General features: G+C 34.8%; 1 protein-coding gene across 3 annotated transcripts; it reads right to left on the bottom strand.

Moving 5' to 3' along the window:
* Nucleotides 1-338: 338 nt before the first annotated feature.
* LOC145226739 (uncharacterized) lies at nt 339-15,567 on the bottom strand. Of its 3 annotated transcripts, XM_080092312.1 has the most exons (14): nt 15,437-15,567; nt 14,271-14,442; nt 13,695-13,869; nt 10,275-10,317; nt 9,257-9,381; nt 8,648-8,886; nt 6,884-6,987; nt 5,897-5,924; nt 5,736-5,817; nt 3,563-3,641; nt 2,944-2,994; nt 2,599-2,638; nt 2,345-2,402; nt 339-1,696 (listed from the first exon to the last, which is right to left on the bottom strand). In XM_080092312.1, the coding sequence occupies exons 1-14, from the start codon at nt 15,439-15,441 to the stop codon at nt 1,671-1,673; spliced, it is 1,227 nt and encodes a 408-aa protein (XP_079948438.1). In that variant the 5' UTR covers nt 15,442-15,567; the 3' UTR covers nt 339-1,670. The 3 variants fall into 3 exon arrangements, with proteins under 3 accessions (XP_079948438.1, XP_079948436.1, XP_079948437.1); XM_080092310.1 differs by lacking the exons at nt 13,695-13,869; nt 14,271-14,442; nt 15,437-15,567 and adding exons at nt 11,074-11,907; nt 12,064-12,192; XM_080092311.1 differs by lacking the exons at nt 2,944-2,994; nt 13,695-13,869; nt 14,271-14,442; nt 15,437-15,567 and adding exons at nt 11,074-11,907; nt 12,064-12,190.
* Between the last annotated feature and the right edge of the window lie 519 nt (nt 15,568-16,086).

Below are 16,086 nucleotides of genomic sequence, written 5' to 3'. Positions count from 1 at the left end.
GTATTTTCCCAGAGTTTAAGTATCCATTTACAAACCACATTTATAAATTAAATTTTGTTGGGAACCACAGTTCTAACTGATCAATTTGAAACATGAAGAACAATATAAATTTCAGGTTTAAACGAACATAAGCTGTTTGCTCATTGCTCCGTTCGGGGTAGGTTTTCCACAAATGGTTTACAGACACCAAAATGGACCAATTACAAAAAACACATCGCCTTTAACAAACATTTTTAACTGATTTTCCATTTGACTACTGCTTCTGGATCTTAACTTTTAGTCAAATTTACTGACTGTATTCTGTCTTTGTAGATGCATCAAGAAAAACACAACCCTGCTCACCGGATACAAAATACGTTTAAATTAAGATCAACCATAGCAGTGACACAAAGGGATTCATTTTCCATATATGTCAACACATTTTGCCGGTAACAATCATAAAAGGGACTGTGGTGAAACATGAAAATAGATTATTTTGTCAGAAGAATGTTCTGTTGCAAAAAACAAACATAAAATGTCTTTAAAAAAGATCGCTACTGTAAAGGCTGCAACGCTACCATGGTTGTACAAAATGGTTTTACCACAGTCCCAATAAGCACAGAAAAAACACGTTTACAAAAGCAGGTTGTATGATCTCAACACGGTAACACAGAAAATCAGATGCTGGCAAAATATTGTGGAATAAAAATAACGTACGATGTTTCCTATTTACAAATTTAGGAACGAGCGGCTTATTGAAAGCATCTTCCTAAAGGATTGGAAAAAAAGTTTTGGAAACACTGTTAAGTATCAACTCTACCACAAAAGTGCATTAAACCATAGGAATGCTTGTAATATTTGAGGGAATTTTAACAGTGGGTACAAAGACATTGACTTCATTAAAAAGGACTTAGCATAATTTTTTGATTCAAAAACAACTTGAAAAGCTTACAATTTTTTGCCCCGCCCATTATTTTTTAGGATGAACACAATAAAGGTGTAATGGTTACAAAAACAAAGGAGATGACAGATGACTAAAATACTGCATTCTTTTTCATCTTGTTGTTCTGCTTGCAAACACAAAGGCATGACAAACAAGAAGTTTTGATGGTGACAATAAGGACTGATAGGGGTCACACTTTCAGCGATAAACGAGTCATAGTGTGATCGGAGCGCATGATTGGATGAAAAAAGGTCACATGACAAATGATGAGAGTTAAAAACAGCACAAAAAACAAAACAGAACCACATTTCTTTCTGTGTCGGAACAATTGATTGGAAAAAATTCATTGTATCTTTACATTTACTATTCCACAATAATGTTGATCACACAAAAATGCTGCAAAGTGTTTCAATGTCTAGGATTTATTTCATATACTCTCTCATTTTGGTCAAATTATGCAACCTTTTATATTAGCAGCAATTTTAACGATAGCGAGCAAATGTTTTGTAAAAAATCCCGCAAAAGACTTTAAACGAGGTTAAAAATTGGCTTAAGCATTGATTGACAAAAACAAATTAATCATAGAATGATGTCAATTCCTTTTCACCCAGTTTTAGCCAAATCCCACTTGGTTATTTATCGAGCAATATATATGGTTATAATACTAAGTAAATAAGGCCACGATCTATGTAGGGCAGAAGAATAAAATGGGCGGCAACGAGAGTAAGGACATGAAAAGATGATGACATCATTTGTTCATCTCCTCGCGGATAGCTGTAAATAAAATTGTTTTCATTAAAAGAAAATACTTGGTCAGTAAATGGATACAAACAGTCCGTTAAAAAAAATTCCCAATTTTTTTTGATAATATTAGTTGATGTAAGTAAACCGACTCCAAAAACAACCAACAACTTCAGGTGTTATTGCCTTATTCACAGTAAATTTTAATGTCAAATTATTTTTTTGTTACTAAACCGTAAAAAGGGTTAAAACTTTTTGGTCTGCAAGCCTTGATGGTGCCCTTGCCTAAATCATTGTCATTTGGCAAATAGACTGACAAAAAAAAGCATCACAACTCAAAACTACATAACATTTTTTTTATACTGTTCAACTGACTCTCCAGATTCAACTGCACAACCCGGCTTGATTCAATTTTTATATTTTTAATAGCATGTTTGAAATGTTGGCCTATTTCTATTTTTTTTAAAGATCTAAACCTGGGCTATACAACCTTTTACTTGTGCCGCCCACATTCCCACAACTTTTTAACAGACAAAAAAAATTTTTTGCCCAGAAAACATAGTCAGATTGCATGACTAACAATTGTACTGCCCACCCAACAGTACACAATGACCAGAGATGGAAGTTACTGTCCAGGTTTAAAAGTTCTAATCTCTGCTATTTGAAATATAATTTAGGTACCTTTTATGATCTCTTCTTTCACTTTCTGAATTTCAGCTCGCATTTCGGAAATAATTTCCTAAACAAAAATAAGAAGTAATAAAAAGTACTTGAAATAAATAGAAGTTTTCAATACTGCAATTTGTAAATTAGAAAAAACATTCAATGAACAGGGCTGTAATAGTTCTGTAAAGCATGTTGACATATTTAGAAATTGAAAATGAAAGATTTTCTTAAATCTGCTACAGGGTTCTAAAAAACATTTTTTTACAAACCTGCTTCATTTGATCCATGTCGGAAGCTCCGCCAGATTTTCTGTAAATTTCCATGTAAAAACTTATTATTAGGCAACATTATCATTAATAAAAGCAACAAACATAAAAGGTCATCAAACTTTAAACCAAAACAGAAAACATAAACGAATGTCAAATGCACAAAAGACGGATTTGTACATTGAATCAAAATGTACATGAATTCAATCACTTCAAAACCAAGGAAAAATTGTAGCATAAATCCATTAAATTGGGTTATTATTATTTGAAAATAATATCCTGTTCAATAGACATAACAAATCAGTGATTTAAGAGTAAAACAATTTGATTATGTCCTCGATGACTTACGTTGTACCAAATGATGGACGTCTAGATGTGGTAGGAGAAGGATTTTGTAATCTATCGCAGTTTGGAATTTTATTGCTTTTCAACTTTTTTTTTGCACCACACAACACTCTTTAAGTTATGAAAGAGTAGTGGAAAATGTGGTTTGATTACAAGTACCAGGAACTTACAGGTCAACCAAATAAATAGAATTGTAGCTTTGTTTGTGTAATAAATAACACATGCTTTTTTAGGACTCTGTCACATTTTTTTTATTGACTCCTAACAAAATTTTATGATTCTATTTTTTTTTGCATGACTCTAAAAAAAATAGAATCATAAATTTTATGTAATCTAATTGATATATTTCCAAATTGACTTTAGCATGCACAAAGCCCAATATATTTGCAGATATTTTTGAAATGTGCCAAATATAAAAGCATTGATAAATGATTTATTGCTCTTCTCAGCAAGTTTAAATCCAAAACAAAAAATGTGTACTGCGCTTGCTGCATAGGAAAAACAATAATCGGGCGCCAAGAACCCCCCGAAAAGCACATTCAGGGGAAGATTGGCTTGTTTATTCTTTTACAGAATATTTAGAAACCATGAATAGCACTCAACATAGCAATGATATAAATACCTTGAATTCATTGAGGGTGAGCTGTTGGTGCTGTTGTTACTTGTCTTTTGCCATGGTCGTTTGGTTTCAGTGGTGTTAGCTGTAATACATACAGTTTGCATCAAGCGGTATTCTTTTAATTTACCAGACATGTAAATCAATATTCCAGGCCAGTGAAGCATACAGGCCTTGAAGTGATGCAATGTGATAAGTTTGATATGAGGAAAGCTGTCACAAAAAAGACACACCCCTAGTCCATGGTGCCAGTTTAATTTAAGAGCAAAGGTTACCCTTAAAACAACGTTTTTGCCCGCCGTTTTTTGTTGCATATTTAACGTTTTGCTCTAGGACAGAAAAAACAAACAAATGCAATCATTTTCCTCAAAGTCTGCACACAGTATGCTCAAGAGTACATACACTGATGACCGATCAGTTTCAATGAAGGTTGCCAAGTATATCCATGATTTTGGTTTACAAATGACATGTGTAAAGGAATATCTCATAATATTCCATATACTTGTGCTCAAAAGTGCAGATTTATTCCCAACCTAATCCATAGATTGAAGTAAATGGTTTTACTATCAGCCTTCACTCTTAAGACGTCACAACTATATCGTTACACAGTGTGGTGGCAAGTTGTCCAACCCATTGTTACGTGACAGAGCCTCACGGACACCAGTTAGTGTCCAAAAAATACAGCGGGTATAGTGATATAAAACCCCAAATTTTCATTAATGTGGCCAATCAAATTTGCATTGAAGCTCTCCAAAATTCAGGCACTTTACGTGTTTCCATATATCTTCTGTATTATTTGGCATAAAATGGCGCCAATGAGGGCCTCTTTAGAGGCTCTATGGCATCACAAAATATGTTGGACAAATTGTGTTTTATAAAGACATTGACAAGTATTATGCAAAACATATACTGGGATAACCACTTGAGTGTTTGAGTAAAACAGATAGCACATGTACCAGTTGTAAAAGTTTCATTTATATCCATCAAACAATTTGTACCAAAAGTTCATGGACAAACCAGCAGAGGAAAAAATAGAATAAAATCAATCTGTGGAATGAACCAAAACTTCTTTTTGATTGAGAAAACAATAAATTTTGTTTTTGAAATATGGCACATAACAAACAAAAACAGTGCTGAATTAAAACGATATTGGTTGTTATTAGTGATGCACCAAACCCCCCTCAAAAGGTTCAGGCCAAAAACGAACAAACAACTTTGGCCCAATCAGGTTAAATCTTCAAGAAACTGGTTTATGACATTTCAAAATCACTTTTACAATAGCTTTGCTAAACTTCTAATATTTTGCAGACAATGAGGCCCATATTTTTGCAATATTTAGTTAATTCTTGATTTTTTTATATTGGCGATAATGTAATTTGGCATTAAGCCACACTTTCAAAAAGTTCAGTTGCGACTGAATGTTAAAAAAAGTTTGGCCCGAATCTGATGCATTGGAAAACGGCATATTTGACCAAAATGTTTTAGCCAACTGAAACTTTGGTGCATCACTAATTCTTTTCCAAACTTGCTGCTTTCAGCTGGCAACAAAAGTTGGCCCATGAATACACAGTCAGAAAAGTGTGCCAAATCACAAGAAGTTTTTGTCCTTTGTACAGGACTTTTGCTCGTTGAAATATCATCAGTGGGCATTGACATCAAAAGCAACTACATACCTTTCACTATATTCCAATGGTTGACTGCTTTTTGATTACCCTCTATTAAATTTCACTGTTAACTAATAACTGTCTTTACTGTAATAGCATCAAGCCAATAAATGATAAGCTGCAGACAGTGTATACAGTTTCCAGCCAATGTTACCCAGGTTCTAATGTGGTTTATGCACAGTTGTGGCATCGAACAGAATAGGTGAGACATGGCTTTCAGCCTGTTACTCCCAACAAACGCTGTGTGACTACAATAGCCAATACATCCTATTTCTTGTCACCAGCTGCACTTATGAGACCTTATAGGTCGAAACAGTGTGCACTGTCTGCAGCTAATCATGTCATTACTTTTCGACAAAATGCACAATTTTGGAATAACATATCAAAACACCAGAAAAAAATTGTCAGTCAAATTCAGCAGGTAGTTGTCAGACAATAAATTTAGTTGGTTTAAAAATATAGGTGCCTGAAAAGTAGCAAAATGAGCTAGTCTATGTTACAGATATTATACATACCTGAAGCAGGAGCAGGCTTCGATGCTGGTGGAACGCTTGCTGCTGGCTTTGGGGCAGAACCACCACCTGCACCACCACCATCCTATGGAACAAAATATGACAATATGTTTACATTTTTCCACTTGTTTTGCATTCGCAACATTTTATATTGATTTTCCTACCCCATTCTGTTGTGCAGCTCTTCTTCTCCTGAAATATAAAAAAGTTTGGTTAATTATGTGGTAGTTTTGTTAGAATTAAGCTTCTGGTAGTTGTAACTAGAGATAGAGCGATTATCGGTGAGAGTGAGACATATATTCAGTATATTACCGATTATTATCAGCATGTTTGTAACTACGTTATTTTTGCTTGATGACACTGTATCCTGCCTTGAGCATTGCCCAGTCACTGATTGGTATCAAGGCAAATCACTGTCAAAAGCTTTGCTGCTCTGAAGTTGCTTTTTTAGCTCCGTTTTTCCAAGTTTCAGTTTTCACAAGTTTGTTAATACGTATGGCGAAGCAAGACCCTTGAACTACAATTTTTGTTTCTTTGTAGTGATGGGACGGGTACCCGGTACTCTGTACTCGGTATCAAATGATTTCAGTGGTATCGGTACTCGTACTCGGTAAAATATTTTGTCTCAGTTTTCGATGCCACGTGCGAATACCGAAGGCCAGTTTACACCATAAGAATGCAGGCAACTTTATGCCAATATTTACAAAATCAGGAAAAAGTTGTGCCAAGTGACAGAATATTTTTTTTGCTATCGTATGGAGATTACATTTTTCTGCATGTGTGTGTGCACGCCTGTACCCCGGCCATGGCAGATAAATGAGCTAGTGATATACAACTAAGTACAACACTGCACTTAAGTACTCGGTATCGAAGGTATATACATATGGTACTCGTACTCGGTATCGATACTCGCTTCAAAGCCTGGTATCGTCCCATCACTATTTCTTTGTCCTACAATCATCAAACATTTGAAGTTTGACGTTTTCAAAAAGGTACAAATTTGGGTCTTTTACTGCAAACAAAACATCAACTTTAAATACCGGTTATCAGCCTACTTAACTAGCCTCAAAAAATCTATATCAGTCTATCTCTAGTTGTAACAGGATCGTGTCAAGCTGAGGAAGTTTGAGATTAAAAAACACAATACTTACTGCATCTTCTTCTGAAGTTCTCCCATTAAATCTAAACCTCCACCACCACCGCCTCCTCCTCCACCACCTCCACCAGATGGGGCTGAAGAGGACTCTTCTGGGGCCTGAAAAAAGTATGAAATGTATTAAAATCTAGTTCCTCATGTTCTGAGCAAAAAGATGCCAGTATTTGAGGGTAAAACATATATCTTTTGCTCAGAATATTTCGAACTGTGCGTTGTGTACCGATGGTTGTAAAACAATTTGACAAATTAAAATGAAAATATTTCGTTTACATGGCGATAAATACATTAATTAAAGTTAAACATTTGTTTGTCCAATGGTAATTGTTGTTACTCAAGCAGGTAAAAATAGATGGCAATAAAAAAAATCCTGTCAAGTTGTAAATCATAAAAAATGGTTTAAATGAAGTTCTTAACTTTTTAGTAGCAATAAAAACGGAGATTTATATGTCTAATTTGCATGCAAGCATTTAACATTATTTTTTTTTGGTTTTATATCAAACCAAACATAATAAATCGTTTGTGCTCATACTGTAAAGGCAAACCATCTGCTAAGCAAAAAAAGGTGTTGCATTAAACCCCCAAACATCTATCTGGGCGGACTAATGTGATGCCTAATACCAGGCATTTCCTGTGACGTAGCTCAATACATGGGGATTATTTATACACACACAGACCAGTCAATAGCTCCCATGTTATTAATTCTTCACACACACCTTTAAGTTTGTTATTAATTCTTTACACACACCTTTAAGTTTGTTAATATTTCTTCACACACCTTTAAGTTTGTCATTAATTCTTTACACACACCATTACGCCAAAAAACAACAAAACTCATAACTTTTATTTGGGAAGAAATTTTATAAGAGAAGCAATTTGCTTTTAATTTGAGGTTAAATTTAAAGGTTATTGGCAATACTACCAAGACAATAGCTTGAAACATTATTTAGCCAGCAACATTACAAGGGTTTTAAAATTTCAATTTCAACATCATTGGTAAAGGAAGTGTTAAAAACAAATCAAAACATTACATCACAATACCCTTTGTTTGTGTTGTATGATTTAAAATACAAAAACAAAGGCATTTCATTTTCAAACAACTTTGCTTGTAAACACAACAAACACAACATTTTCAGTGTGTCGGAGAAACAAAAGCAACTTATAAATAAAAAAGTCAAGTTTCACTTCTAAAGTTTGGTGAGCATTTAAAGCCAAATATAGGCATAGTAATTGAATAAACTTATTATTCATTAGGTTCATGCAATGACTCTTGAAGTGGCTGGAATTTAATCAAACTAGCAAAACATACTGTGTGATAACATAATGTAATTTTTAAACTCCAAATAAAAAAACCAATTTACCCTAAAGTGCATCTACAAAACAATAGTACCATTTTAGTGTTTGAGCCAACTTTCAATTGTTACAATTGCTGTATATATATATATATATATTTAAATAAAGTAGTTTTCATATTTATTGTATTATTCTACATTTACAATACATATATCAGTTTGATATTTGTTGCCTAATTTTAATTGGGTCTGTATCTTTGTCAACCATTGAACAACATTATTGTGTTCCGTAATGTGCCTAATTTCACTAAACCTTTGCATTACGTTGAAATAACAGATCAACCAAAAATATGAAAAAATACAAAAGTTACAGTTTAACCTAACTTTGAAGTAGTAAGCACAAAAAAGGTGGGGGATCCAAAATTAAACAAACTTTTTATGCACATCATTTCTGCAATATCAACACTTACCGGAGTTTTCTTGAGTTTTGCTCCAGCCAATGCAGCAGCAAGACCACCACCACCACCACCACCACCTCCTCCTCCCGAAGAGGCTGGAGGTCCTCCTGAAGGCGGCGGTGGGGGTGTGGGAACGCCAGCGGGGGGCGGTGGGGGTGCGGGAATGCCAGCTGGCGGTGGTGGGGGTGCAGGGATCCCGGCCGGTGCAGGAGGGGGTGCAGGGACCCCACCAGTTGGGGGTGAAGGTATAGCTGTAATAATGACGATGTTGGTAAAAAATGCTACAATGATTTGGATTTTCTCCTGAAGTTATTACAATGCTTCTTTAATAAACTTTTGCTCATTTTCAAACTGTATGTGATTATCAAACTGCCCGAATTAATTTCAATAGAATAAAACAACCTAATGTTTAGCCATAGCCGAAGTTGGCTTCTTTTTGGGTGCAAACAATACCAATATAATGGCCCAAATAGGCTTTTCTATGCAAATTAGATGGCAAAATCAAGAATATACCAACTACAAAGCCATACAAAGAAAAAAAATATTTAAATTACACTCAGGTTAAGGAACAATCGTACTCAGGGATGTTGTTATAAAGTAAAATTGATTGAAACTTCTTACATGAAGCTGAAGATGCTCTTTCCCTTTCTTGGCGCTCCCTCTCTTGCCTCTCCCGCTCCTGTCTTTCTCTTTCTTGTCTCTCTCTTCTCTCTCGCTCTTGCCGCTCCTGTTGCTCTTTTTCTCTTCTGCAAAGACAAAGAATTTTTAAAACCAGTGTTTCCCAAAGTTTTTCGGTTGCAGCAAATAAACTAATCACATATTTCTTCAGGGTTAGGAACATGGACTAGAAAATCAATTTAATCAAAAATAACTTTTGTGTGTAAATTAAATAAGGCAGATGTTTCAAAAATTGCTGTTGTCATCATTAGTGCAGATGTATTCTACATACACAAGTACTCCGATGGTTATGTTTCTGATTAAATTACTCTTCAGGGTTTATGTGGCAAAAGTATTTTTTTTACTTTTTGTTTTGTTGTCAAGTTTAATGTGATAGATGAGCCTGCTTTTGCTAACACATAAAACTAAATACAGTTCCTAGTTTTGTCAATTACACCTTTTGCACACAACTTTTCATAATGCATTGGTTGAACAGCATCGTTTTAATATATTTGGATAAATATAATTCTTCAGACATACATGAACTTATGCCTTTTATACACAAACAACACTTTCTTACGCAAAACTATTAAACATTTTGCAAAAATTATCGTCAAATCAAATGTACACAGTAGGAGTACTTAAAACACCTACAGTTAACGTAAACCACTTTTATTTTAAAGCATAGCCTACATTATTGTTCAAAAAATGTTTATGATCAACATAAAAAGGTTAGTGACAGACTTGACTAGAGGAAACTGGTTCTTTTTACAGGGCAACGTTACCAATTAAGTCATAAATTGACAGGTGGTAATAAAGATTATAGATTGAGAGTTTCAGCCCAAAGCAGGTATTGAATCATCACAGCAAGTAAGGCTGTGTTTATGTATTGGCAAATGTGTCACAGAATAACCAAACCCAGCTTGCATTGTAGTACAGAGTTTCACAACACACAACCAGCCACACAGGGAAGTGAACTTACCTTTTAGCCTCCAACTCTGCTGCTGATGGGCCAGCTGGTGCTCCTGCAAAGACAAATACACAACGTTGTCATACTGTCCATATTCATAAGATTTATCCTTATTTCAAAGGGGAGTGTCTTAAAAACAATTATTGCCCCCTATTTCCAAGAAATATCCTTGTTTTTGACTTCAGTCCGTATTTTGTCTTATTTTCAACAATTACAAAACTTCTAGTATATTTTTCCTGTGCAATCCAGTTTTGCGTAACCTACCAAAACATGTTTTCATATACTTTATATCCTATTCACCAATTTACTATGTACACCATTTGACCTACTGACGTGATTGTTTTTGCAAACAAAAAGGAATGGGTCCCCAGTCCCCACATTCATGTTTACACGAATCGGTTATCGTAAAAATTGTGCAATTATTTTTAGATTTCTAAGGACAAATTAGTAGAAAGCATCAACTCAAACAGGCTACTTTGAAACAAAATTTCTTGCTGGCTTAAGGTTAATTTAATATTTCTATCAAATCATTAAAAATATGATACAAAAACAACATGACTAGAATAGCACTAGAATGTACAAGGAGGTTTAAACACTGTATATGCAATACACAAGATTTCCACACACAATCACTGTACAGTTTCAGGTTTCATGCTTTTGAATGTTTGATCTGTAGTCATGTGTAAAATTTTAATAGTTATTTGAAGAGATCAATGCCCTATGGTTAACAACTTTCAGCTTCACAAGCCACAATAAATCTCTATACAACCAGGAAAAGCACTCAAAGATGCACAAATACATGCATTGAAACCTATTTTATTCTGTGTGGTTGAGATTCCACTGGCATCATGGGGAGGTGTTACCGGCACCCTCAAACATAATTCTTGCATGACATCAGCCATAGAGGGAAAAGCATTACGAGTAAAATCTGTTTCGCCTTTTTCAGACAACTTCCTCATATCAGTGAGTGAAGCTGAGCGAGATGGCATGGGTGAAAATGCTGGTGTACATGGTGGGGCTGTTACCCCATTGTCGAGTTGATTTGGTTTCAACATGCATGGTTGGGAAATACGTCGATGCTTATCTTGCAAAGGTTGACGATGCTTTTTTACTAGAGACTCCATGAGAACTTTGGCAAGCGGAGTGGAGGTCCCAGATGACCGACCACACACTGGTGATGAACTCCGTGATCCCGGAAGCGAGAGAGATTCATGTGATGACCTTTTCTTTGGTTTCCGTGGTAATGGAGGACGACATGTTGATATATTTGCTTCATTATCATTTAGTGGAGTCCTAGCCTCAAGATGTGATAAGTCAGGCAAACGAAAAGAGCTCAAGCTATCTTCAACCACAAAATCATCATTAGTAACAGAGGAATTCTGTGAAGGTTTAATTCCAGAATATTCTCCTGCAGGTTCCAAGTCTTTCTGTGGCAAAGGTTGGTCATCAGCAGTAGAGCGGTGAAAATTCGGTACGGAAGATGTAAGCGGATTGCTGGAAGCGAAGGTAGAAGGAATGCAAGGAAACTGAGAAACTGACAAGTTTAAAGAGTCACAAAGATTGGAAAGAGGTGGAGAAGATGGTTTGGCTGAAGGAGCAGAAGAATATCCACAAGTATGACTTCGACGGCGAAGTTTGGGAGAAGCTAAGAATTATATTAAAGAAGTGAGTTTACTGAAATGCTACAGATTGACAAAAACTTTACACTACACTGACAGTTTATTCCAAAGTCTTTGGAAACTCAGGTTCAGAACAAAAAAACTAAAATCAGATGAAAACATCAAAGTTTTTTTCTACTTACAAAGTTTAATTGAAACAGTTGAGCGAACAGGTCTTTGCGAAGACATCATTCAATTTTTATATAAAACCACTTTAGTTAAGTTTTTTAAAACACCATAAAACATCCTGCCACTGTCTATGAAAATAAAACCACACAACTTTGTAATTCAAGACTTCAATGATTATCAAAGTGAGAGAGAAAGTAAAACTGAATTGACAAATACAATCTCAATGTCATGTCATGTTTCACCACAGGTCACAAAGAGGAAGGTTAATCAAAAAGAAAAGAAGTCAATGCCAACGTGATAATGACTTTAGCAGTAGCTTGAACTGTCATCAACTATATAATTAATCATTATACATGCACTTCAACAACCCTCTAACTTGACAAACTGATGCAAATAAAACTTTGTTTAAGCCACCACCGGTTCAAATACACTTTTGTGTTATTTGTGAAGGTTAAAACTGAAGGTTAAAAATGTAAGTTCTTCCTAATATGACTGTTTCAACGAAAATTTATTTGCAATATGTATCAACAAACTATTGTATCAATAGGTAAAGTTTCAGTGTTTTGGCATTTGCTATTAAAGTACCATCTTTTTTATTGCAAATACATTTATTGTATCCAAAGTTGTACATTTTTGCAAAAACTGTTTAATTACCCCCAAACAAGTTAGTTTGATTTCACATTCAAATATATTCCGTTCTTAAAAGGTAACTTTGGAATTTAAACTGCTAAGCTCCTCTAGGTAGGGTATAGAATCAGATTTGTGTAACAAGCAAACAAACAGGATGAGATGAGTACACAATATTGACAAGAAATGTTGAATTCCATTACACATGTAAATGGTTTTAAGTGGTTGTATGCTTGCTCCTAATGACAAATAATGAACGGAAATTCAAGCAATATATAGATTGAGAACAAAATTACATGTTTGAGGAGTTTTTTTCGTAGCCAAACAGGACTATGGTGTAAATTATATTCAAATAGGTTGGGTATGTGGCTGTTTGTTTATTAAACCCTTAGCTGCTATAATGAACAAGTGTTCAAATAAAGTTTACAAACTTGAGAAATTCGCAAAAAAGGTGTATAACACATGATTCCTCATTTACTGAAAGACAGGATATAAAAAAAATAGATTTTAACCTAAAGTGATTACATATTTATTCATTTTCTTTATGCTAAAACAATATGTATGTGTGCCTGTTTATCCTACACAGCTAATTTACTTTTGTAAACTACTTCTTGAGTTGCACATCATTCAACTTGATACCTAACTTGCTTCTAGTGGTCTGCAAATCACTAGTGGCTCGCGTAGCTTTTCAGGTGGTACAAGACTAGTGTTCTGTCATGATCAGTTCAAGTCAGGTCAACAATTGCAACTCAACAAACCCAACTGAGCTGCCCTGGTTTTGGGTAAAACTTGTGTATTGGATGTGTTTTGAAATTGCTAACCTTGCTGGTTTTAGAAATATACTAGCCTAGTCAAAAGGACTCTCTTGGTCTACCCATTCAACAGGGTTTAGATAGTACGTAGTTACAGAAAAATATAAAAGGTTGTACACGATCAGTATAAGGTTGAGCACCAATGCAGTGTGGAGTTACAATCAATAATTTTATTTTTCAAAACTTACAGCCAGGAAATAACATACCTCCACCCCTTAAAACTTCCAGGGCACTTTCCATTGCATTTGCGAAAATATTAGCCTCATCAGGGCTAGCGAAGTTGAGTCCATAAACTGTCCGGACTCCGTCCCTCCATTGGTGGAAGGTGGGTGTTGCCTTGTTGTATTTTAATTGCGGAAGCACAGAGCAGTTTATTACAACCTGAAATGTACACAAGTGTCTTGAAATGTACGCCTTTAACGTGCCTGGCATACTTTATTTTCATACAAAAAGTAATTTGTCGATTTTACATTGAAATGTTAAGTATAATAGGGAACTTTGCTTTTTTGGTTTGTGTTTTTAAACACCCATATGGATCTAAGCATTGAATGGTATATATACCTGTATAGAAAGATAGAAAAGCTTTTTTTCTTAAATTTTTTAAATCTGTATTTTTTACTGATATTGGAAAATAATGACAAAAAATGGGCGTAGCACATGTCCACTTTTCAGTCACATTTGAATTCTGCTCAAAAGACTTACAGAAAAAATTCAAAACATATTATGTTTGTGACCAGTTATTTCGCGACAGGCGATACAACATCTTGTCAATAGATACTTACTTCTCCCCCACTGTCTTTCCTTGCAACAACCCTGAATGTGTTTTCCACAGTGTGATGATAAACACAAGCGCCAGACAAACCTGGTGCACGACCTGCTGTTTTCCATTTCCTCTCAGCATCATCATAAATCATCACAGATGCTTTGCATGATTTGCAATACGGAACTTCAGCGCTGGAAAATTTAAATGTTAATATTTACTAAACTACTGTTAATTTAATAACCACAGAAGATGGAATCATAAAAACGTATTTAGTCAAGACATTTACACTAATGGTTATTTTGTATTTTATTTATGAGCTGTCCTCGATTGTAAGCCGAATGCTTAGGTGTCAAAAAAATAACGGAAGCTGCATTAGTTACTGTTGTTTAATAACACTTATTTATGCTAAATAGAACAACTCTTTGTCAACAATTGTCAGTCACACAAATAACAATACCCGGTAGAGTGTATGTTGACATGAAAAGCCAATGTGCAAAGAATTTTGAACACAAAATAAATCAAAAAGCATGGGTGTACAATAATATTTGCATGACATAAAAATGCAAGCTACCCTCAATTGTAAGTTGCACAAACAATAGGGCAAAAACTTGAGAAGTCGCAGCTAGGGTTCCTCTATTTCTCCAATTTTTTGTTTCTCGAGAAACAAGAAATTAAAAATCCATTTCTCGAGAATCTCGGGAGGCTGGAATTTTTATTTAGGCCGATTTTCTAACAAAAACAAACAAAAAAATCCCGACTGTACGTTTTTTAGCTTCTAGTAGCCATCGCAAGTAGTGATTCGGTGGCAAAGCAGCAAAAACCGAAGTGACTGTTACAGATCTTACGCAACCAGGCGTGACTACTGCCTGTGAAAGGTGAAAGCTTAGTGGCAAGGCACATTAAAAATCACTGTTTCGTAAGCAAAATAAGAAAGTTATGTGCCTAGTGGGCTCTATGGGCGAGTTGAAACGAAAAATACATGTGATAAGAGGAGGATAAGAGGGATTTATTTTTTGTTTAAGATACATGACATAATTTCTCAATTTTTTTGAGAATCGAGACTCGATTTTTTTGAGATTTCTCGAGAAATTCTGGTCTCTAGTCGCAGCTTACAATTGAAAAAATAAATATGGTATATATAACAGCACAAAATACAGCTTTTTGCTAACTTTGAGAAACACTTACCTCATTTTAGTGATTCGTTGTATCAATGAATGAAGAAATGTAACTACTTTTGGAAAAATTTACTTAATTAATAACATGAGATTGGTTGTAGCATTCCTAACAACTAAAACTCTAACACAAGACACAGTTAGATCCCAAAACTAAGTTGTCAGTAATTCAAAAATTAACACACACACAAATAGAGCAACGCCACAAAAGTAGAAGATAAACAAAAACAAAATTGTTCACACAAAAAGGATTTACAAACTGCAATGAAAACAATCGAAATCGAAATAAGTATATTTGTTTTAACAAGCCATCGTTTGAGTTAGTAAAGCAATATCCATTTGTTTCAATTCAAACCGGCAGCAAAAATCATTTCTGAAAGCACTGAAATGAAAATAAACCCAATATAATGCGGTTTCCATAAATAGACAACTGCAAAAAGTTTTTCCGTACAACGCCTTCCTGGAACGAATATCCAATGAGAGCAAGGTGTTCGCTCGATAAATTTCAAAAATATAGTCGAAATAAATTTCGTTTTCTGATTGTTATGGCTGCTAATAAAATTTATGCATTTATGTTTTTAAATGTAACAAAAACAAACGATGGATTGTTTACCAACACCGAGCCTTTGTTTTGCAACAATCGACGGTTAGTTTCAGACCGAC

This window comes from Phallusia mammillata, chromosome 1, assembly GCF_965637545.1.
Source record: "Phallusia mammillata chromosome 1, kaPhaMamm4.hap1.1, whole genome shotgun sequence".
Taxonomy (NCBI): domain Eukaryota; kingdom Metazoa; phylum Chordata; class Ascidiacea; order Phlebobranchia; family Ascidiidae; genus Phallusia; species Phallusia mammillata.
This window is presented reverse-complemented; position numbering and strand designations above follow the sequence as displayed.